At 41.4% G+C, this 24839-nt stretch overlaps 2 protein-coding genes across 2 annotated transcripts in view; both read right to left on the bottom strand.

Annotated features, from left to right (window-relative positions):
* scap (SREBF chaperone) overlaps positions 1 to 10590 on the bottom strand; it is a 31883-nt gene extending 21293 nt beyond the window's left edge. Inside the window, exons 1-7 of the mRNA XM_069657131.1 lie at positions 10427 to 10590; positions 6779 to 6899; positions 6316 to 6473; positions 4822 to 5042; positions 2954 to 3059; positions 2144 to 2316; positions 1650 to 1776 (exon numbers count right to left, since the gene is read on the bottom strand). Coding sequence (XP_069513232.1) covers positions 1650 to 1776; positions 2144 to 2316; positions 2954 to 3059; positions 4822 to 5042; positions 6316 to 6473; positions 6779 to 6899; positions 10427 to 10548 — 1028 coding nt within the window. The 5' untranslated portion in view covers positions 10549 to 10590. The remainder of the gene's footprint in view (positions 1 to 1649; positions 1777 to 2143; positions 2317 to 2953; positions 3060 to 4821; positions 5043 to 6315; positions 6474 to 6778; positions 6900 to 10426) is intronic.
* An 8444-nt stretch (positions 10591 to 19034) lies between these two features.
* Positions 19035 to 21692, bottom strand: elp6 (elongator acetyltransferase complex subunit 6). Its single transcript, XM_069656487.1, has 7 exons — positions 21496 to 21692; positions 21223 to 21301; positions 21032 to 21102; positions 20583 to 20707; positions 20074 to 20290; positions 19812 to 19973; positions 19035 to 19618 (listed from the first exon to the last, which is right to left on the bottom strand). Exons 1-7 carry the CDS (start codon positions 21547 to 21549, stop codon positions 19493 to 19495), a joined length of 834 nt encoding a protein of 277 aa, XP_069512588.1. The 5' UTR covers positions 21550 to 21692; the 3' UTR covers positions 19035 to 19492.
* Between the last annotated feature and the right edge of the window lie 3147 nt (positions 21693 to 24839).

Genomic DNA, 24839 nt, shown 5'->3' with positions numbered 1-24839 from the left:
CACTGCAGAGGAAGTGGGAGGTCGATAAGCCTGTGTATGTGTGCAAGTGTGTTAGTAGACCTGTCCTTGTCTTTCTGTGAATAAGATAAGAGATAATGATGAAACTGTAACAGCCTGTCGGGGCAGTAAATATTAACAGAACACATTTGAATGCCAATGGAACAAAATAAGGACGACAGAGCTGCAGCAGAAACTGTGACCCAGAAACTAGTTTTCAGTGACGGCCCATATGCAGCCACATAGATACAGATGTGTATGTGTTGACTTAAATGTTTTCCAATATGTGCCAATATGAAACTTTCCTTCACAGAACATATACAACAGAACTTCAGCTTGGGGTGGCTCTATTGTTTTGCAAAGCATCACAGCTGAGCAGGCAGTGGTCACACTACAGCTGGTTATTATAATAAAGTTAACTAAGAGAGCAGCCTTCTGAATACCTTTGCATAGTCAAATCTGTGCAAGATCAATGCAACAACACAATAAAAAAGTCTTCTTTCATCGCAGACCAAAAGTTTAGCCGCCGTATTGATATGCAGTGATTCTTGCAGTGATTTTTTTCCCTCTCCTAAATTGGTATCAATGTAAAACCACTTTTTGTCTAGCGTCTAGCGTGTAACATGTAAGTATTTGCTAATCAGCACTACCATTCTTTAAATTGATAACAGTGCTAGATGAAAGGTGAAGGGTTCATTTTCCGTGCTTAAAGGATGTCTGGCAATCTATTCAACGGCTGTTGAGACATTTAAATAAATACTTAAATGTCAGCCTCGTGGAGGCCCAAGAGGAGAAGGGATTATCAAAATTGGGATTCATCCTCTCAGAAACATGAATACAAAATTTCTTGGTAATCCACTAAATGGTTGTTGTGTTGGACTGACGACCATCATTTGCATCTAACTATTCACACCACCAGCATGACTTAAAAATCACCCAAAGCTTCAAGAGTGTTCCTGTCTGGCACACAGTATGAGTCTCTGAAGTTGTAGCTGTAAGAAACTTGAGAATATACCTGAGATTAAACGTACATATTTAGGACGCTCTCAGCTCTACCACAGAACTGCATCCTGTCTGAGGGAATCCACCATGTCAAGATGACTTTGTTAGTTGGTTAATGGCTTGATTAGTAACAAAGTTAAAAGTAACTGATCATTTTCTACTGCCAAACATTTTCACAAAAGCCTTTTTTACACTGCGGTTCTGCCTCAGCGCCGTAGCGAAGCTTCGTCCTCACGCAGCCTTTGCCATTTTACATTGGACAAAGCAACGCCGTTGCAGAAGCAAAACGTGCATGAGGTGTAAACAAGCACAGGGTGCTTCAAATACACACACCTTGCCGGCTCTGCAGTTTACACAGACGCCGTTTCGCCTCTGTTACTTCCTCCGATGCCGGCTCAGAGGTGGAACGACTTCGCCCCACCATTCCCCCTCATTAGTTTTACACAGAGGACGAAATGTAACAGAGACTTAATAATCCCGCCTTGAACTGGCAGTGTAAAAAGGGCTATAATCTCAGCCTGCATCTCTGCCCCTGTCCTTCGAAGGTTTTTGAGATGGACTGCTGACATACAGACAAACTGGCCAACAAGGGAGAGGACTTTGGAAATCTTCCACAACAGCAATATAAAGAAAATATTGGGCATTCCTACCCTCCATTGAGCGTGGGCGTCAATCCAAACAGTGTACACAGTCCCACAGACATGAGCAGAGAGCTGAGGACTGTGACCACAGCAGCCAGAGCCAGACCCCACTTTGACTTCACCATGTCGATCTTACCTGCAGGGAGGAGAAGAACAATTTAGTTTACTTTGGCACATTACGTTTGGAAAGAAAGGGGTCTAAATCAACTAATCAGCTCGAGTGTTAATATTAATTTGTGTATTTTAAGCAGGTGTTTTTTCTTAGTAACTACTGTTTGTGCTGGGAAGTTGCTGAGGCTTTGTCTCACTTAGGTGAGCGCTTTCAAGCTGTGCAAGAAGGATTATCCCTGAACCAGACAGGAAAACATTGCCACATGAACACACAAAGCTGCAAAGAGCATCAGTCTGGATCTTTAACCCATTTTAAAGATTAAGTGTATACAATAGCTAAAAAGAAAGAAAGTAGAGTTAAATTAGACACTCAGGCAGGGTGTCAGACTGACGTGTGGAGAAGTAGATGTAGGCAAAAAGGATGATGTATGTGGTGACAAGGGGGATGAGCTCAGCGATGCCGATCTCCTCTTTGAAGTGGACGTGAACCATGTGGTCGTCTCTCAGGCTGCAGTTGGCTGACGGGTGGAGCTGCTTCAGACGTGCCCTCAGGCTGCCCAGGAACCTGGACACACGCATGAGTCAAGACCATTAGCAGCAATGCAGACACATCCCACTATCTGATAAGTGAATAGAGATAAAGTAAGGAATTGGTTGAAAGATCAGTCAAGGCGATCAATCTCTCAAATGTAACCATTGGAAAAGTCTCAAATGAAATGTGAGCAGATAAAAACTTCAGAGGAAAACAACAATTCTGAGCTGTGTAAAGTTATCACAGTTTAATTGTGCATGAATGCAACAGCAGCATGGCAGTTCTGTGGTCAATGTGAGGCTGAGTTTGTTTACTTCACAGCGTAACTGTGATAGAGGCTGGCAAGTGTGATGGAAACTGAGGGCAGCACGAAGCAGGAAAGTGTGAAGTAGGGCAACAAGGCTTCGGTCTGCAATGACTGAGAAGACGACTAAACCACTCAAAAACCAGACTGATGTAGCTACAACCTCCTCATCTGCCCTCCACTGTGATCGACAAAACCCACAACAGAACCAGTCTTGGAATACGGAAAAAGCACAGAGAATATATGGCATAAAATAGAAGTAAGAAAAAGAAATGCAAGCTATTTGCTATTTGCCCCCAAATGCTCTCTAAATATACATTTCCAAACACAACAGAATATTTTTTTTCCTCTTTATTGCACACTCACCTTGCATCGTAGCTGGACAGCACGACGGTGATAGTGTACGTCACCACCCTCTTCCTGTTGTAGTGACTGACCCCAGTGTACTTCCCAGGGACGCCAAACAGCAGGTCTAAAAACACACACACACATTTTAAGCACACATTAGTTTTAATGGGAGATTTTTCATCATTTTTAAAAATCATATTCAATGCTTTTTAAGACCTCAACAAATATAACTTAAGGCATAGCTCCACTTCCACTAGTTGCTGCTGTGTGCCGCAGGTGCTTTTGAGATCTTATGTAGGATTCAACAGCCTTCCCCCCCCCCGGTCCCCCCCTAAGAATGTCTTGTCGGTATTAACTGCACCTTGTGTCGCTGTCTCTTGCACCTCTGAAACCTCGCCAAACCTGCTTCTTCCCATCTCAGCTCATCTGTATATAACCACAAATCATGACTCATAAAAACGAAACAATGTAACGCAGCCAGACGTCACCGTTTGACACCGTGAGAATTTTCCCATCAGCTTTTAGCGCACGATCCGCAAATTAAATACCTACAGCATATTTACGATAATTTCCCTGATATTAATTGAAGAGCTTTTAAGACTTTTTAAGGACCTGCGGGAACCCGGCGACAACGATTTTCCTGATACAGTGAAGGATAAACAGGAAGACAAAAAAAAATCCCACTGAAGAGTCGAAGTAATGTAGACCATTAGCCAGTAATTAGTGGAGAGTTCAATAGTTACATAACAGGCAACTCAACATCCTAAAGAAAGTCCAATAAACTCTGTTTAAATATATAAATCATCAAGAGTTTGTTCCTTTTAAATTGCATTGATGAAGACAGACATGGGCAGTAATGTGGGGCGTTGCCTTGGTTTCGGGCTGCAGGAGCATACTTTATGATCACCGTTCCTAAGGTAGTCCGACTGACCTTTCATCAGCTCAGTGTGAACAAGAGCGTCAGTCTGACTGTAGCTGGCAGCCAGTCTGTCCCTGCCTCCTGAATAAGCTTCCCACCTCTAAATCACTTGAGCTGGAAGGTGAGGCCGAAATGCTGAGCTGGCTTTGGCCACACAGGGAGGGAGGTTTGGTCACTATGTCAGTGGGTAAAGTTTCACAGAGAATTCAATACGTTTCCAAGAAATGAAACTTGTCGCTTGTTCTCTGTCAATATGAAAGCCTCTTAACTTTCTGATACCCCTTATCCCTCACTCGCTACCTCCCTACGATTATTCATGTTGGCAGCCTCCTTCCAACAAGGCAGTCGGAGTACAAAAGCCTCTGAAGAAATACCACGGCTCTGTTTTGCACAGTCATGTTGTATTTTAGCATCAATACCAGCCCTTACCTTGATATGGTGACACCACTTCAATCAGTAAGAATAAGTTAGTCAGATAAGACGGACATTTTTTGTGACAAGATGTTCATCTCGAACTCTGCCTGCATGTAAAATGCATTTTCCTCTCAGACTGGTTTTAGGGGTAGTCAGGGCCGATTTGATGTCATAAAACTGGAAGAACAGAGCGCTCATGCAGCAAAATGTAAACTGACAGAATGAGACAGCAAAGCCCCATAATTACATTTATGTATCTTACGTCCTGTTTCCTGTAACCCAGCATCCAGTCTGCTTAGTCTCAATTGGATTATGTCAAGAAATATAACTCTGTATAAGGCGAATTTTACAACTTTAGAATCAATAATCCAAATAAAGGCTATTTAAGTTTGTACGGATGTAGTTTAAAACTTCTCAGCATCTGCCAAATGTCATTCTGTCTGCCATTTCCCCCCTTTGATTAAATATCCCTAAACCAAGGAGAAAACAAGGACGATAAGACACCAGATTTAAGTGTTCTTTCATCTTCAACCCAGCTGCCCATCATCCCTACCTCGCAGCGTGGCCGAGGTGTGCAGGCCTTTCGGTTCATGTTTCTGAATGGTCTTGAGGAGGTCAGAGTCCGAGTCGAACAACTCCCGCTGATTCTGCCAGTAGTTTGCGGGAGAAACGAGCAGGCAGCCGTGCTCCGGCAGCACCGACTGCATCCGCCGTAAACCTGGGAAAAGGTCCGTCACCTGGAGACAGAGCGACTCCAGACTGCGAATCCCCGAGCTGGAAGAGGAGTGACGAGGAGGAGACAGACAAGGAGAAATGAATAAAGCTCACAAATACCAACGGCTAACTTACTGTGTAGAAGATAACATTAGACTATCAATTAGGGCTGCACGACACACTGTTAAACCTCGCAATTGCAATGTGCGCATCGCAGGATGTGCGATAGTCAAGCTGCTACTTTATGGTTGCTCGGTGCAAAATGAAAACTCACCAATTTCTCGAAAAGTCCGTCTGATATCACATCAGTGCAGCCTTTCATGAGAGCACAGAGTGAACTGACTGCTGAGCTGCAGAGTCTGTGAGTCACCTGCTCGTAAACTGTAAACAAGCATGCAACGCTGCTGCTGTCACAGATCGAGACGCTCTGTTACGCAAGCGCACGTGCCGCGGAGTGTTTACTTTTAGCAGCTGCAGCGCACACACGGCGTGAGGTTGTGTGTGCCGACAGGAAGTAGGAGTCATACCATATAAGTAATGCAACTGATACCCACAAGTCTGTTGTATTTATTTTCTAAATAAAAGTGTCGCTCCACCTGAACCCTCTACTTTTTCATGGGGGTGTCTGAGTCGCAGAACCAAGTGTGGTAAAGGTCCCAAATGATATGTATAATTGTTATACGCAGTAAATATCACAGAATAAAAAGTTATTGCAACATCATGCAGCCTGACTATCAATGATCTTGAAATATAACTGTATAATGATCAATTAGGAGACTTAAGAAGTCCAACAATATCACAATTCTTAAAACAGACTTTTTTTAGACCAACTGTACTGTATTACTTCCAGGAAAAACAGGAACCTGTCCAAGGACTCAGCGCTCATATCAGTGCTTGGTACAGCACAGCTGTCAAACAAACAGGGGGCTGCAGCACAGCACATGTCCGACCTTGTAGTGCACAACAAGTCGATGGACTGCTCCATTGTTTTTGAGGGTCATGGATAATTTTCATTCTTGACTTTGACGCCAGAGGCAAAATAGTTTTGGTTCATGGCTGGACTTGCATAACACGTGTTTGGGGACACACAACAATATTTGCTTAGAAAGCAGCCGAGCTGAAGACGTGGACGGCTGACTTTATATTCAGTTTGTCTCCACCATCGATCAATTAATGGTTTTAATTTTAAGAAGTAATGCCAAATCTTTTATGTTTCCAGCTGTTCAAAGTTGACTGTTTACTTTATTTCTCTGGTTTTGTTGTATATGTTTACCTTTGCAGAGGGGGGTTGATAAACTGCTGCTGGAAACAATCTGGGCATGTGTGTGATTACCTGTCGGTGTGAACATGGTTGCGGATCTCCTCCAGCAGACTAAAGACCCGACCCAGCGGCGACCGAAACACGTCCACCGGCACAAGACTGCTGTCCCACGGAGACACCGCCGCCTTCACCAACACCTGCTGGATGTAGGCGACTGGAGGACCCCGGTACTACAGCACAGGGAGACAAACAGGAAGGTGAGACATTCAGACACGGTCGTAACTGAAGCAGCCACATTAGCAGCTAGTCTGACACATGACTCCACTTTAAACCGGTTCTAATGCAATGAAAATCTACTGTGAATGCTGCGTGAAGAGAGTCATTGCTGTGTGTTAATCTTCTGTTTCATGATTCATTGGCCTCCACCTTTGCTGTGAAACCTGTACACCTGTCTCTGGGCCTCTGAGCCACTTTTAGACTTTCAAAGATTGGCAGGATGTATATAAATGATTGCGTTTGCTTTCTCTTGTCCTACCCAGTCCGGCCTTTCTCCGAGGTCTCCCTGGGGCTCATGGGAAGGGACGCTGTAGTCTCGCACCCCTGTGGTGAACTCCACAGGACCCGTCCCGGGCAGGGGAAGCCTCAATAACGGATAGCTGGGGGGGAGAGAGAGGGAGGAGGGCGGGTCACAGGGTGCATAATAGATATGAAATACAAGTGTGAGAATGACAGAAGCTCTCACCGTGAGCTGATTTGAATTGTTTTATTTCACTGAAATTCAATGATACTTATAAAATGACTAGAACATCAATGCTCTATGTAACAAAAGACACTAAGGCTGCAATTGAAACCTTTTCAGCTCCAAGCAGGGTTGGTTCAGCTTTTTAAGGATAACATTTATGCACCTTTTAAAGACCCTCTCCAGTGAAAGACTTTGTTTCCATTCAGATATCGATGTTTTTTTTCTTAACATTAGTGATTGCATTGATGAAATAACAGATAATGTTGGAAATCAAACATTATTCTTACCTTGAAAACATAACAGTTATGATTAAGCATTTTTCGAAACATTAAAAATACCTTGTGCAAACAGTCTGTGAATAAATAATTCCTAATGAAGCCCTTTTTGTAAGTCACAGACTGCCTTATAACAGAGTCACGTTTGACCTGTGTCCTTCTGTTTATAGGATTGTGAAAGTGTCTGTGTGTGTGTGTGTGTGTGTGTGTGTGTTCGCTACACAGAGCTTTGAGAATATGACACCAGGGCCGACGGCTTTTCTTGCTCTTTTAACCTGGAGAGACCCGCTTCCTTCTCCTGGAACTGGGAGAGCAGTTATGAAACAAGTTCCCTTAAAGCACTAAACCACTTCTTTGTTGTCCTGTGTGTGTGTGTGTGTGTGTGTGTGTTTAGGGTTAAAAGGTTCATTATGAAATAGTCTTGAGCAACCCTGACACATAGCTGACAGACTGAGCTTTCAGTGGTGGCGGCAGCAGAGATGGATAGATAATGAGTAAGAGCTTAAGAATATTTACACAAAGAATCCTTCTGATGGGGATACGTGCGTGTTTCAGCGTACAGTACCTCAGCGTTCAGTACCTCTGTTCTTTATTTCCGCTTACTGCTAACATACAAACATTGCAGGATGAGAAAAACGTAGCTAATTCCAGTGCAGCTGAAGCACAAATCATGGGAGAGAGTACTTTGAGCACTGAAGCGTTATAGATCCTCCGTGTTTGGCTGTCATTATTGAAGTCTGATGGCATTATCAGCTTTTACAGCAGGCGGTCGAGTCAGGACAGAACACCTGGAGAAAAGCTGGCCACATGAATGTCAACATGAATGAGACCAGTCAAAGGCAGAGCAGAGTTCATAGTTCCTGGGTCACTGACTCTAGAACCAGGGTCCTGATCTGAGAGAAATTAAAGGTAGCACTTTCTGTTTCATAAATATGTAGCTGCAAATTATAACACTGTAATAGTAAAGACAAAGGGCCTGCTCTATGAAAGCATATTAAGAGCCTTCAAATCTTTGAATGTAATATGGCACTTTCACAAGACGAGGGCTACAGAGGAGTTATACAAGCAGCCTGGGAACAAGGCAACTCTGCGAGCTCATGTTTTATTTGCTCTGGCAGATCTTCTCGTCCCCCCCGGGTTCAGAAAGATCTCCATCCAGCCTGATTCAGGTTGGGATGATCACAATAGCTGGTCTGGTATTGGGCCGGTTTAAGCGCTGTGGGGACAGTTTGTGAAAAAAAAGAAAAAAAGATAGCTGTTGCTGACGTGAAACAAAATAAAAACGTCGTTTATTCAAGTGTCAGCTACTAAATCATGTCAAGCCAAACGCCTGGATATTACGTTAAACTAGAAGCCATATGAAGTGGATGTTGGGACTAGCTAGCTACCTCCCCTTGCCTCGCCTACGTGACACGTTTTAAATCTCTGATCGGTTGTGGCTTCCATCCATCACAATTAAAATAGACCTGAGAGGTGGGAGCGGCTGTGGCTCAGTGGGAGAGTCGGTTGTCTTTCAATCGAAAGGTTGGTGGTTCGATCCCCAGCTCTCTCAGTATGTGTATGGGTGACCCCAGCGGTCAGCCAAAAATGCAGTGCTGGTCGTTGTTTTCCTGTCTCTTGATGTAACTCTTCAAGGCCATGCAATATAAACCGTCTATTATTTATGTTCTCTAATAAGTTCTAAAACCTGAATTAGGTGTGACCTTCAGTTCAGTCATCCAGACAAATGTTTTTTATTCCTCAAACCTTCTTTCTCTTTGCCTTCCCTGTTTTGGTATGACCTAAAGAGTCGCCTTAAACATGATTATTTATGAGCATGGAAGATTATAAAAACAGGAGTATTATTTGACCAGTACATAAATAGCCTATGCCCTGTTTCTGAACACGGCTTATTCAGTGTTTACTTTCTGTTTGTGTAACATGAGACTGTTTATGCTTCTGTGGTGGACGAGGCTACTTTGTATGTAAATAAGAATATTCCCAGAAAATTAAATGCTAATAAAGTTTCATGAGAGCCTCGTTTCTGTGCCTTAGGAAGGGATTTGAGGGGAACATTTAGTGGTTTAATGAAGATAACCTAAATCCCTAAGTACAATGAGAGGACAGTCGGGTACTGGCACACATAAGAGGTCTTTGTGTATTCTACAATGAGACTGAATTACTCTGAAGGGTTAGCCTGACCTGTCACAAATACACGATAAGTGTGTGTGTGAATGTGTGCTGACATTATTCCCTTTTCAAGTCGAGGGTGATTTGAAAAACGATCCAGATGTGGAGCAATAATGTTAAATAATATGGATTGAAAGCTGAGAAGAGAGTGATACAGTATTTGCTGAGTCACTTCTATAGATCAATAACCAGCTTCCACATGGACAGTGTATTGTCATCATGTTCTATTGATGAAGACAACTTATTTCCCTTTTAGAAATGTGCCTGTCAGTTAGATCGAAACCTCTCTCGTCTCTCCCCCCTTTCTCTCCCTCCCTCCCTCTATGCCTCCCCCTCTCTCCAAGGTCACTGTACTCCACAAAGGCCTCTTTTGTGCAGAGCCAGCCCCCCTCCTGACAGGCAGATGGAGGGACAGGCCTCCTATTCTCACAGGGCCATTTTCTCACAGCCCTCTCTGCTCTGGTCGTGCCTTTAACATCCCCGTCGTGAAGCTCTATTCTTTCACTCCCCCCCCCCCCCCGGGTGGTGGTCAGTGGTCCATTTGGTCGGCGCCCCGCTGTAAGGTGCTTCGAGGACAGCACGCAGCAGGTGCGTGCGTGTGTTTCAGATTGTTTTACAATGCCTTTGCTGATGAAGCCAGGCCAACTCTCTGACCTGTGTCCTCTCTTTTGACCAAGACATTAAGCAAGAGTGGATGTGCGTGTGTTAAGTGAATGTTTGTGTCATTGAGTCGGCGGGGGGGCTGTTGTGTGTGTGTGTGTGCAGATGGTTCAGTTCAGATGAGTTGGGCTTGTTACTTGTCTTCTCTGTGCAATCACTTTCTCTACAACTCATTCTGTCTCCACTGGAACACAAGATTTCAACTTTTGATGGAGTCTGGACTTATAAAAAGGAGAACACCCCGAATCATTTCCTTTTAACACACGTACTGTTTGATTGTGTACCAAATCTCCAAAAGTCAAACGAATAGAAACAGAGTCAAAGACAGAGCACATACCAGCAGGTGAGAATGCTGGCGGAGGTGAAGAGGATGATGGGTACTGGGTAGGAGGCACACAGCAGTCCGTGGCGGTAAAAGGCCGCCGAGATCTTCTCTCTCAGCTGCTCGCGCAGCGTCATCCTGGTGGGCGGGGTCAACTCCCTGCCATTAGGAAGCACTGCGCGGCCGAGGACAGTGCGCCGTGGGGCATCCAGGGACCTGGAGAGAGTCAGATAATCACTTTAAACTCAGTTATTGATTTATCTTTAAACACAAGGTATATGAATGAGTGTTGATGCCCCACCCACATATACCTCAACATCAAGATCAGAACAATACCCATAAATAAACTCAGGAAGTGTCATGGGTGAAATCTTTAGGTAGAGAACGTGTTGTAAGTGTGTCCAATAATTATTTTTTAAGCTTGCTACATACCGAAAGTCTTCTCTTTTCATATCTTTATATTTTTGGGGGGTTGAGGGGCAGATTGTTTTAAGACAAAAAAGTAGTTTGGCAAATTAATCAGACAATTAATTAATTTATTAGAGGCTAACTGTATACTCAAAAAGGAAAGGTTTGAGTCTAATTAATACCTAGTCTCTATTTACAGATTCTACATAGAAATGTAGAATCTGTGGGCAGGGACGTGGATTTCCGGGATGGCAAGTCCGTTTGTAGTAGCTTGTGAGTAATATTGACCAATCACGTATCAGCAGGCTGCAGCGCATGCACGAAAAACAGTCCGTGTCCATTTAACTCTTTATTAATTTCTAAAAACAAACATCTGCATGCTAACTGCTAACAATCTGTTCTAGATCTAAAATTCAACTTGAGATAAATTTCCTTGACGCTGTGTCTCAAAAGCCGTTCAGCGTCCAGATTTCCCGACTTCCTCGAACGTTTTATTTTCCTCTTGAGGACAGACCGGACAAAGCTTCATTTTGACTTGTTACTAACCTGCATCATAATGTTGAAATTTCGGCAATTAATTAAAGTCAATCACAAGAAAAATGGGTTCTTTTCTGTAAACAACACGGCACGTGGAAAAGGAAGTTGTTTATCGCTAACCGCCGGCCACATTCCCCGGCATGTTCACCGTTGTGCCGAGAGGCTTTATCGTCGTCAGACTATAGCCAATAGGATCCGTGAATGCCTATTACCTTTGCCATCGCTCATAAATTTGCTGACAGAAAATGCACCTCAGAATTTCCTACAGCTCATTCATGAATCCTAAAATTGCCGGTTTGGTCCATCAAGAGTTCGGAACCTAAGGCATCACGTTATCAAAGGTACCCACAGAAAAACCGAACATCCTCAAACAAAAACCTTGAAACAATGAAATGTTTCAATCTTTTCCTGACTTTAACTTTTATTATTGAATGCATCGATTATCAAAGTATGCTGGAAAATGTATGTTGATGCTCCTAAGCAGTGCTGGGAAGCCAGAGTTAAGAAAAAACCAATAGCTTGTGAATAAATAAAGATTATTTTGGCTTATAAACACAACTATTAATGTGTATTTTGATGCAGATTTGTATGCAAATGTTGGACATGTTCTACTATGAAAAACAAAGAGAAATTTGGGTGGTTGGTGAAGATCCATGCAGCCAAAGACACTGAACATGATCTCCGACTGCTTTCTACTTTTCCTGATTGTTTCCTGAAGACCAGAGGTAATAAATACAAACGTAAAACTTATTTGTTACCTGTTTTCATAAAAAAATATCTTGCAGGTCATCTAGACAAATCACAGAATCCCAGGTGCAAAAACACACACAGACACACATCAGCTCTTATAGGGAAGCTCTGTCCTAAACTCCTAATTAGTTGCACGCTCCATGTGTTAGTGCACATACTGCTGAGTGCAGGCATGGAGTGTTTTTCCTTCAGACCGGCTCATACTGGGATCACATGCTCAACGGAACTTAAACACACAGCTCATTCAGCAGCAGAAAAAGGTGTGGACACATTCCCACCAGTAGGAAACAAGCAACTCCGGCTGAGCAGCTACACTTAAGCAAACACATGTACGTCTCATCGATCACACCTGAGTGAGAAACAACCGCTGGCTTTCCTGATGATAAGAGCCTTTTGTTACACGACACGGTGGGTAAATCCAGCTCCCACTGAGGGACAAAAGGCGGAAGACAGGAGCTTTTTATGAAGGTCCTTTAAGTATATTTACTCGTGCTGGAATGATTCATCGATTCAGGGACAAATTAACAATTTAATAAATCAATAGCTTAAGTTGTTAACAAGGACATGAGTAGTACACCTTTAATATTAACACAGCTATGAACTTGAATACATATATTGTACCAAAGTCAATCAATGTTGTCAATCAGTAGAATGTGAATCATTTTTTGCCAACAATATTGATCGTCAATTGAATTATTTATTATAATTATTGTTTAACAGGTTTTTTTCTATTGTTTTCTGTTTTTCTTGAACTTTTGTTGTATGAAATGAAACAGCTGGGCTGTTGGTCGGGAGGACAAAAACACTTGGGCTCTTGGGAATGGTAACTACTATTGTCATTTTATAGAACACATGATGAATTCATCCACCTAGAAAATACCGACTACATTTAACTGACAGTATGTCATGTCTTCCACTACACAAAACACTAAAAAAGACTGGTTTGACGACATTGTGAAGTAAGGGATCGCGGGAGCTGGTCTTCATTGTGAAACAACCGACATTGGCAACGCAAATCTATTTCACAAGACGTCAGGAAGAAAGACATGGACAAAGAATTAAAGATGTATTTATGTAACAGTTTGTCACCTTTATTCCTGTTGTGTCTGCAAGTATTGGTAGCTAACATAACATTATCAGGCGAACTTTTTCCTTCACTAAATAGGAATACAACAAAATACAACCTCACTAACTTTCTTTCTTCCTCTGACGTTTATCTGTTGTTTCTGGTGTTTTCCAAGAAGTCATGGCAGCTAGAGTGGGTCAAAGATACAGGCTTTATGCCACTGACCAAACAGATTAACGTACGTCTTTGCGTTGGCTTTTAATTCCAGTTGAGCTTGACATACTGACTTTTATTATGCAACTTTTTTGTTGTTCATTTTACTTATGCTTGTTCTTTTATATACTTGTCTCACTGGATGCTTTTAAGGTGATTCTGAATAACTTGGAGGCAGACACATCTGGCTGTAGATGTTCTGTTTGATATATTTATGATTGTGGTTGTTTTAGACAAAGTTTGACTGGTTTCACTTGTCATTTCATGTCTTTTTTTACATTATAATCACGTATTCTGTTTGTATGGATGCTCATTGTCTGTCAGAAACTTTGTGAATGGGCTGCTGCTGTCTTGGCCAGGACACTCTTGAAAAAGAGATTTTCTATCTCAAGAGCTTTTTGCTGGTTAAATAAAAAAAACAAAAAATTTGCTAGTGTGTTTTAAGCCTGTACAGCACTTTAAATGGGCTGTATAAATACACTTTGACAACCTTGAATAAAATTACCGATTTTTCTTGGTTTTAACATTGATGGGAAAATGTTGTATAATGCAAGTACTAAGCACATTATAGAAAAATAGGTCTTGTTGTTTCTTCTGATATTTGTATTTTTAAGTTGCTGCCATCAAGTATTTTTACTGCAACTGGCTTTGCAGCAATACCACACTCTTTAACATGTAAAGCAAGAAATGGGATGGCTCATTGGTTAGTTTTTTTAATTAGCCTACAATGTAATTAATATGAAACACTGAAGTTCTGCAGAAGGACAATTTTTTGCACGACATTAAACCGACAATATTGAACAATAGTCCAATCATACTCAAAACCATATATTATATAGAATCAGAGTATTTCCAGCACTCTGAACATCAACTTAAGATTAACAAACCTCAGAGTTCAAACAACATGTGAAATCTGCGCCCGACGTCTGATTCACCAAACTTCAAACACAATCACCTCTTTTAGTTTCGCATAGCAACTCAATCTCCTGTTGACTTTTCTGCCCAATCTCTGCTCTTGTCTCTCTGTTTACCCAGCAGACAGGTTCAACGCTGCCTGTCAGTGTTTGTAGTTACACACTGCTCTATTACAATGTTTAACCGGCCGTCCTGCTGGCACACATGCTGCTGCTGGATTTGTACTGTATCTAATCCTATTCAACATTCCCACCTTAACAGCTCTCCTTTGCCTCAGCTTCTCATGTGATGCCAATAAGCAGTTAACGAAGCCAAAAGACAACAACAAAGCTTTGTCACACCAGCCGTCACCACGCTGTATCCATCATACATGCCGTGAACTGTTCTGATACCGTACCTGCTAATGGGGGACCAGGTTATCTCTCTGCCTTGTGGCCATTTGAGTCCCTTGAAAACAGCAGCAGTGGGTTTTTTTAGCTGAAGAGGTGCCTTGTGGTTAACATACAGCTCCCCTCTCGACTCAGGCAGAGTGTGCGACTGCTCGGCTCGTCCCCCCGGGAGCAACGGAAACATTCCCTGGGAGGAATTCACCTCAGGAGTCTCTTGATCTGCTGTTATAAATAACCCTTTACAGTGAAAACAGCTACGTCCTGGCAAGCTTGCACAATGGGTTCTAAAAAGGTCAAAAAGTGCTTTGAAGTGAAGCCTTGCTGCTCTCCGTTTCTGCTCTCAGCAAGGTTCTGGTCCTGCTCACTATTCGGCAAGGGAAAACTTTCAGCGAATGCCTCCATCTCTCAGTGGTATGTCCAGTGCGCTGCGTGCTGTGGTGCTCGGTGGGTGAAGCAATGAGACCTGATTTGGCAAAAGGCTCAGCAGCATCTCCGTCAGTGAACTAATCCGGGATTGAGCCGATCGGAAACTCTACATGCAGGGCTCAGGGCCTATGGCCACCCCCTGCTCCTCCTCTGTTCACAGCCTGTGGGCAGTTTGTGCTGTATGTTGTAGCATGCAGAGACACTCAAAAGCATGACAAGTTTGAGGGAGGCTTTATATGCAAAACTTAAGACCAGCCACAGGTAAACTGCCTTTTCAGGCTGGTGAGTTTGTGTTTTCTTTGGTCACTTTAGCAGATAACCAGCGTTTGTTTGGAAATCCTTTTCTGTCCGGGCAAGTAGTGTTTGTTGGAATATAAGTCGGAGTGTGTAATTAATAAACATATAAACATTTCTGCTGAGACCCAACAAACCACAAACAAATCTATATGACAACAGCATGGAAAGTGTCTCAGTGCTTTTGCGCACACATGCCAAGCAACTTATAGTCCAACAAAGACCAGTCTATATGGGCTCCCACGTGAGGAGCCAGCACACTCACTTGCAAACAAAAACACAGCTACAAGCATGACAGTGTGTCACATTGCAAGTGCAAATTAAGTTAAGGAGATCAGTGTGGGTCACTGCAGCTTAATTATATGGCTTGCGGATCAAGACAGTAAAATGGTGCTCTACGTGTTGAATTAATTGTTTTAAATCTAAGACAAGACACTTAGTAATAACCAAAAATAAGATTGGCAAGTTTGTAAAAAGGAAAAAAAGAAGCTTACCTCTTTTCCACACTTCCTAAAATGCCCAACTTGAAGGCATCTCCAGGGCTTATAGATTCAAATGACATAATCCGCAGCTGTCAGTATCATCTACATGCCAAAGTAATTATCTTTAACCAAAGTACTTTAAGCCCAAAACTCTACCAGAATCCAGAAACATTCCTGAGAGCATTAGGCTGCGTCCACTTTCCGTAACATAACTGCATCACCATTCGGCCCCATAGTTGCATAATGTGGAGGCATGCTCCTTTGATCAGTGACTCCCATTAGTGCTGCTGTAAATGTGGAGACAAGCTCGATGTGGATGAGCAGATTACAGCAACACAGCCTTTTACAACCACAGCTGTTGACAGAAGAGGGAAATGTCCTGTAAATCAGTAACCATATCGCAATAACGAATGATGTGCAACAGTAAGTGTCTTTCCACACAAGGATGTCCGACAGATTCTATTAAGAAAGGACAAAACATTCATACTTTGGCACACTCCCTGGGCAACAGCTCTTGCATCACACTTTAAACACTGATATTTTTTTTGGTTTATTTTATGGGAGTTTCTTAGCAGTAGAAGTACTGCCTTGTACCTCCTTTTCTTTTATCTTTATTAGGCCTAATTGTTAAGCACCAAACACCAAGACAAATTACTTATATATCCAAAACAACTTGGCAATAAAGCCTGTTCTGATGCTGAAATATAACTATTCATTTAGCCTATATTTTTATGTATATCTGCCAATCATGCACATATCTTTGACCAACTATTACACGACGTGGTAAAGGGTAAAAAAAATAATCTTATTCCAGCAAATGTAACTGTCTTTTCTAGCCCACTAGCCAAAATGGTTAAATAGCCCTCACAAGAAAGTGAACACATGCATGGATGATGGGGCTGATGCAACCGTGTCGCAACATCACCTGCTAGGAATAAGCTAGCATAGTGCTACCAGGGATGCCAGGAGAGTGACAAACATGCTTCTGGTATCAAATAAAATTGTAGTTTAACTTTTAAGGTGGGGTCGTTCGATAAAGCGACAAGGCAGAAAAGAGCATTTACATAAGACTAAGTAATGCAACACGGGTTTCATGCAGAAGTAATTCTGTACACCACATTTACCACAGAGAAAATGTCAGATAAGAGGGTCTTGTGTTTCAGCACCTCAACTAAAAGGCACTTCATGGCCTTTGTCAACATTTCAATGGTTTGACACATGAGAAGTTGTACAAAACCACTGAACTGGAACATGCACATAATGTCCTAATTTATTATGCTTTAATGGTATCTATATTTCAGAAAATAACTCCGAATAAGCCTCCCTGTTGTTTATGATAAAGCAAATATATTATTGTAGCTAAATCCCTTTTCATTAACCTGCTGTCAAGAGTCAACTAGTGAAAACGGCTAGCTAGCTAACATCAACCATGCTAACAGTATTTTGCAAGGCTTCTTCAACTTTATTTAACTAATTTAAAGAATTGTTTATATCAGTCGGAATAAAATACCAAAACCAACGTTTGCGTCTTAATTAAATACAATTTATGAAGGGTAGAAATTACCGATAAACCCACTAATTGTTAGCTAGCTTGCTAATGTGCGTGTGTAAACAGCACTAAAAAGGCACAGCATTCTAATAACTATGTATTTACGATCTGTATGTGTTTTGTATTTCTTATGTTCATTGCCACAACTACATATAAACATATCAGTATAACGTAATTCAAATTTGTGTTACTGTACCGTACCTACAAGCAACAACTTAACACTAAGCTAAAGGCTAACGTACATAACAGCTAGATGGCAGGTGCCTTGCTTGGCTAACGTTAGCTCCTCAATGAACCCGGTGTACCTGCATCTCAATCAACATGTATTTTACATATAACCTAGATAAGCTTACGAAGCTGAACAGAAAGGGTCATATATGTTACATGAGACAGCATTATTAACAGCGTTATTAACACCTTATTAACTTGACTGTCAACGTGAAACTCTTGGAAACCCCGAAATGAGCCCGTTTAATTAGCAGAGTGACGACGTTAAAATGTACAATAGGGTTTGGGATGTCCGGTGCTGATATCTGATTTCACAAAACACAACTGATACTTGTAAGCACAGCTACTGTAATCTCGTTGCTATGGCTATAACAACGCTAAGCTGCTAATGTTATGTCATCAGACAATTAAACAGCTCCCATGCTTTCCTCCGCTACGTAGCTAGCTTACTTTAGCAAGGCAGCTAATGCTAACGGGTTGAAGCTTAACTAGTCACACACTTGCCTGGCCAAACTTCAGACAGAGATCCTCAAACGTAGTTGTTGCTCTTGTCTGGTCCTCCTTGGTAAAAGTGACAACAGCCGTGATATTCCTTTGTTTTGGAGATTAGCTAAAGGCTAACTCGAATATGATGCTGACATGCAAGTGCAGCGTTTCAAATCTACTGGTTGTCAAATCCCACAGGGACCTCTCCACTTCGACCTCTCACCCTGCAGCGTGTACAGCAGGGACAGGGCGACCTCTAGCGTGGACACAGGAAATGACAACTTTATACACCGTTTTATTACATTTTATTCAACCAATATCCATTAACTGACGATTCTGAATGGAAATTATCAGCATTTGTGTGCATTATTCTCTTAGCCATTATTAGTACCTGTGACCTGTGTTTTTTTTCCTGTTAAGTCTACATTATGTAATTACCAGTCAACCCATTGGCTATTACAGGAAATTTCTGCTACATTTTGTAGCATGACATGACATCCAATCAGTGTTAATGGTAAATATAGTGTGCTTTTTTGACCTAGAAAGCTGGGCAGCCACAGCCTCCCTCCACTGGATATCTTGGGTTTCTACTCTGCTCAATACAGCTGAATATCCAAGTCTGCCAAAACACTGTGTAAATGTATTCTCGTTGGTAACATCGTCTGACCTCATATTTTTAGATTGCCATTGTTGTCCATTAAACAAAGCTATTTTGCAAATCAAATGAAGGTATAAAGGTGGAGACCAGAAACCCAAGCTTGAATCACAGTACTTATTGGGTGGAGGAGCATCAGATTTTGCAGCTTCTCCAAGCCACGCAACAGAAAACATGTGAAAAAACTGTTTTCATGATATTTCCAAAAAAAACGGTAGGTATAGATATGGTAAAAAAAAGTAGGCGTTATTCCCTTTAATGTTCCATATCCATCACAACTGTCAACGGTCTGCATTCATAGCCTGCTGTCAACCAACAGGCAGCGACTCATCTAGTGACAAAACATGGGTACTAGCATGGGCCTGTAGTAACACCTTCAGCAGACCTTTCCCATTTTTTTTACAATTCACAAGTAGGCAGTTATTCAGAGGTGTAAATATACAGGCTATCAGCTGGCAGGATCACTGTGTTCTTCCTCCAGACAGTCTGGAGTTCAGACTGGGTCACTGACACAACCAAGCGTCCAAATTTAGAGCTTGGCACAGACTGACATATTTGTCTACTTCACCGACTGCTTTGGCTTAACAGCTATACAACCAAGATTTTCTAGGTGACAAAAAGATAGCAGTCAGTTGTTAATTGGAAAAGAGACAAAAGGCAAATAATGATGTTGAAAGGTGCAATTAAAGAACGGCACTGGATGTCCCAGGAGCAAAGAAGGACGCTCCTTTGTCATGGACCTTGTACTGAAAGAGTTTCTTCTGTGTGTGCTGCCCGTCACCTTGTCTCCTCCTCCAGCACACTTCCACCTGGAAAAAACAACAACTTTAATTGATACATGATTAATTAAACATTATTTGAGAGAATACATTTATAATGAAAAACATCTCCAGTTGCAGCTCTCTTCCCTGGTTGAAACAGTGCACTTGGGCTAAAGGGGCAGCGAGAAGAAAATGTATGTTAAGTCAGAATAGGAACACTGTACAGGAAAAAAACACACACCTGTCCATGTATGTCCCTGCAGTATCCAGTGGGGAGACCCTGTACGTGAAGAGTGAGGCTACACTGGTGGGTCAGACCCTTCAGCAGTCTCTCTGAGCCTTCATCATCCCCATCATCCTCCTCTTCTTCCCCATCACAGCGTGTCAACATCACCACATTGCCCTGCAGTCACAGACAAAATTATGATAAGACCCAAACAGTGTTTAAATTACAACTACACAAAACAAGCAATAGAATCATGTTTTGACAACATTAGTCAAACCTTAAGCTGCGAGCAGACGACAGCTCTGCAGTAGTGGCTGAAGTCCAGCACGGCTCCTGAGCTCACCCCCAGACTCAGCAGCACACTGAGGTCGTCCACCAGCAGCACCGGGGGTCCCCACTCCTCTGTCCCATCTGACCCCTTTTCACTACCACCAGAACTACTCAAACTGGACTGAACAAACTGGTACAGACTCTTCAGGCCAACAGCAGGATCCCTGAAGGCAGACGAAAGAAGGAGATGGAGAATAATAAAATAGATTAAGGAGAGGCAAGAAGGTTTCAATCTGGTTTATTGGTGTTGTAATTGCAGGGTATCTACAAAGGCCTGAAAGTCTCGTAATATATGGGAAAATGTATATAATTTTCATCATGATAAGTAGTAAACCTGCCAAATATGTAAGAGTACTTTGTAAATGTAATACTGAATGAAATAATATTCAAATAGATAATAAATTAATAAAAATAAATTGGCAAAACGTTAAGGGAAAGGATACTATTTGCTTGTACCTGAGAAAAACCATGGCTTGACTTCCTGCAGTGGTTTCTTGAGGGATCAAAACAGACAGGGACTCGGTCAGTCCCTCTAGGAAAACCAGCTGACCTTTTTCTTTTGCTTGTAATAAGCTTACACCCTGAGGACACACAATTCCCACACAGATTAGCTCACACACAGGTTAAAGGGTAACATACAAAGCTAACAAGTGGCGACAATGCTTAAGAATCTAACCAGTCAAATTAGAAGCAACAACAACTAAAGAAAAACTGTGCCAAAATTTCCACCACAAATGCTGCTATAATAACGAAGTGATGAGAAAAGAAATGGGAATTAAGGATGGTCATACAAGGGCCTTTTGTCTGAATGGTTAGTGTGTTTTAAAGTAGAAGACTGACTGTGGGTGATTCTGAATATTAACTTGAGAGTGAATTAAAGTGTAAATGTTGATTCAGTGACTTACCAATCTCTGACTGATGGCATTGTAGTGATTAAAGGACTGCACCAAACCCAAGAAACACACTTTGCAGCGTGCTGGAATAAAATAGAGACATATCAGCTTTCAGACCTAGCTTAAGCACACACTCTTACAAAACCTGGTTATACCTGAACCGTCTCATTTTGACAACACACTGTCAGGTCTTAACAGCTCACCTCGGAGGTAAAAAGAGAGGAAGTGGTGGATGAGGAAAGAGGCATCACTCTGTCTGTCTGAGACTAAGATAAATTCTCCCTATAGGATGGGACGAACATACAAAAAATGACATTAGACACATTTAATGTAAATAATGCATCATCTTTGGCGTCAGCTATAGAGTGCACAAGCACTCCTTAGCATGTAGAGAAGTGTTATATTTTTATAAAGCAAGGTGTAATGTTACAGTGCATATCATCATGCTAAAGCAAATGGAAATGTTAAATCCTCACCTGTGTTAAGCTGTCGGGGGCAGTGCTCAAGATACTGTTTAGCTCTGTAAACATTGCTAACCTTGCTAGGTAACCCAACTGTTAAAAAAACAAGCTAAACGGCTTAAAAGGCATTCAAAATAACTTGTTAGCAGGAATTAGCTTTAAAATCTTTATTTTACATTTATAGGATTAAAAGTAACGCCAGGGTTTTAACATTACTCAAAAATGTGACTGTTTTCCTCTCTACTATTCTAGCTGCTGCGCTAACACAAAGTAGCATGCTTCCAAAGATGAGTAAAACAATACAAGAGGTCTCACTCTGCAGGAAACGGAAAAAAGCCTCTTAGACTCTCTTTCTCCTTACTTGCTGGGTAAACGTCCGACGTGGCAGAATAATTTATATAAACTATGTGAACACAATTCTACATAAATACAAACTATTGAGTTTAAAAAGTGAATTGTAGGTGTCCGCAGGATTTCGGAAACCCAACAACGTCGTGTCTGCATTAGAAATGTTTCCATGGTGACAGCTATACGCAGCCTTTTTTATAGACGATCTTTGCTAACGCCTTCTTCGATGTCTTTACCCCCCTCTTTAAGTTGAATACACCGCCTCCTGCTGGTAGAACCTGGTTAACAAATTATAGTAGCAGTAGTAGTACCAGTAGATTAATGGTACTGGTAGTAGTAGTGGTGCAATGTTATCACGAGAGGCAGAAGTTATTTGCACAAATAAACTCACACTCACACTCACAGCTAATGAATCTAGGATTACAAATTCTGCCTCAATAGAGCAAACCTGAACTCTGCTTTTCACTGACCCACTCTAGATCAGATGTTTCTTAAAATTCATGAAATGTAAAGCTTTGAAGCATGACTCAAGAGAGAAATAACTGTTTCTATAGCACTAAAACTGATACAAACTCAATGTTTTATCTTTGGTTAATCACTGAAAATTAATGTAAAATATTTTTGTTTTTCCTTTATTGTTATTTTCTTGTTATCTGTTGGATTATATTAAAGTTTTTAGATTCAGCATGGACATATTTTGCAGAGGATGCTAACCTGTCTTGAGAGATTTTTTTTTGCCGAAGAAAATCATATGTGAACCTCATATTCAAATAATTTCCTCTTCTTTTATATATACAAGGAATTGCCATGTATGTATAGGTCATTAAGCATAAAGCTCGCCTTGTTTCAGGGAGTGATATAAATGATAATGTTGCTTTGTAACAGCTGAATGTCTAAGTATGCAACTGTTTGCACATATTTGACCTTTAGCTTAGACAGCGATATGTCACAGGTTGACACAAATCCTACTCTGTGACCTTAAATATAGACATGAAGACACCTGTGGTTTTATAAATATTTAATAAATATTTAATCACGCATTCTTCAACATCAATGCAAACATAATGTGTGTGGTTCTCTTCTGCAAAAAAACGCACATACTGTGTATCTTGTGATCAAATTCAGGCTGGTTCATGTAAGTCATCCATCTTATACTCGAGCTTCATGCAGAACAGCTGAATAAAACACTCAAAGGTAAAATGGGAGAACATTAGCAACTGATTATTTCTGGAATCAGCAGATGGCAGTGTGGAGCTCTGAAGCAGCTTCATATCAAACACAGCAGGAGAGAAACTGCAGTGAATCTGCATTTTAATATTTAACCATGTTTCATATTAACCTACTAATAACAAAACTGCTTTACCAAACATCTCAGACAGAGCACAGCCATCCTGACCTGCTGCAGTGAACTGAGCTGCAGTTTAGATAACATGTTAGAGCAATTACACCTGCCTGAATCCTTTCTATCTTCACTGTCCCTGTGCCTACAGAACGCTGACACAAACATGGCTTGAGTCTGCAAATGCAGGTCCAAACAAAGAACGTGTGCAAATGTACATTTAACACCAGAAAAGATAGCATTTTATCTCTTATAAGTTTTCAATGTATCTTTTATTTGATTATAATTTCAAATAAAGAACTAAAGCTGTCATAATTAGCCCTTTTTAATTAGCTCCCTGTGAGGGCAGCAGAAAACATTCTGAATTTAACTAACGCCATGTAACTATTTGTCCTTAAAAGCAGCGTCACAATAATTTGGATGCTACACTGACTTGTAAAAGGGAGAATTGTGCCTCTTTCATTCCCACTCAGTGCCCTCAATGCCTCTGCTCTTGCACTATGTAACTTGGGTTGAGTGGGCACAATCTCCTGGGAGGAGTGCTGCAGGGCCTTCTGGCAGAAAGCCCTGGCGGCATCATGGCAGATGTGAAGAGGGAGGACACTGAGAAAAAAAGGGAAGAGTGACCGAGCCGGAGGCAGGACAAGAATCACATGTCAGACTGCTTCATCATTTAAGAAAGAAAATTTAACCTTGAAACTATAGGGGTGCAAAATCAGCAAAAAAACAATCTCTTGCATACTGTTGCTTTGACATCATGTTTTAAGAGCATGTAGCAGCTACAGGACAACGTCCGTATTCATGCATGATGTGTAATCTTCTTTCTTGTACACCAACTCCTGAAGGAAATATCTTTTGCAGCGAAAGATCCACAATGTTCACCACCTAATCATTAACTTTGTCTCTGTGCAGTTTGATGCTGGATAGGTTTCATACAGAGGTTTTTATTCCTGCTTCTTTCTCTGCAAACAGTGGACCATGAGAATGCCTACAGTAAACTTGTAGGCCTTAAAAACAAGACACTGAAAGTTGCTAAAAGCCTCTGGAGTGCCGAGAGCAACAGCAGAGACACCTTTAAAATGACATATAATCATTTGACCCATTGCTATAGAACAATTTAGATTACCGCAGCTTTAAAGATGAGAACAATACAGCATGGACAGCAGCTTAGCAGCTAAAGAAACATCAAGTTCAAGTTCTCAGAATAAGAATCAGGTAATAAGCATGAGCTAGTTTTCTGCAGGTTGTCTGTTACTGTTACAGCCACACATGCCATATTTTTTCACACTGCTGAGTAATATGTGAATGAGTTGGATATAACAGGATCAGAGCACTGACACTGTGTCATGTGTGAATATGGAACAAGTCAATGAGCTGTCATTCAGTTGTTGAGCCGACAGTCTGCATGTGTTTGCAGGGATACACATGCATACAGTCCTTGTGCAGCGTCCAATATTTCGGACACTGAGGCTCAACACTCCCACTATACAGTAAAAATTCTACAAAGGCATATTTTATATAAAAATATGTTTTATATAAATAGTTTTTATTGCTGAATAAACAGTTTGTTCTTTTTGGCTGTTGTTTTGAGCATATTTTTCTTCATAAAATGAATTATAATTATTAAATGTTTCTTTATTTTATTCTGTTACCTGCTATCTATGTATAATTC

The sequence above is a fragment of the Semicossyphus pulcher genome, unplaced genomic scaffold (genome assembly GCF_022749685.1).
Source record: "Semicossyphus pulcher isolate SPU_LCO1_2020_fin unplaced genomic scaffold, fSemPul1.0.p SCAF_9, whole genome shotgun sequence".
Classification (NCBI taxonomy): Eukaryota; Metazoa; Chordata; class Actinopteri; order Labriformes; family Labridae; genus Semicossyphus; species Semicossyphus pulcher.
This window is presented reverse-complemented; position numbering and strand designations above follow the sequence as displayed.

Excerpts from the sequence above, each read along its gene's own strand:
- elp6 (XM_069656487.1), bottom strand. The coding sequence starts at position 21,549 with ATGTTTACAGAGCTAAACAGTATCTTGAGCACTGCCCCCGACAGCTTA. Across the intron at positions 21,103-21,222 it reads CCTCTCTTTTTACCTCCGAG|CACGCTGCAAAGTGTGTTTC; the intron begins GTGAGCTGTTAA and ends ATTTTATTCCAG. Across the intron at positions 20,291-20,582 it reads CAAGCCATGGTTTTTCTCAG|GGATCCTGCTGTTGGCCTGA; the intron begins GTACAAGCAAAT and ends GTCTGCCTTCAG.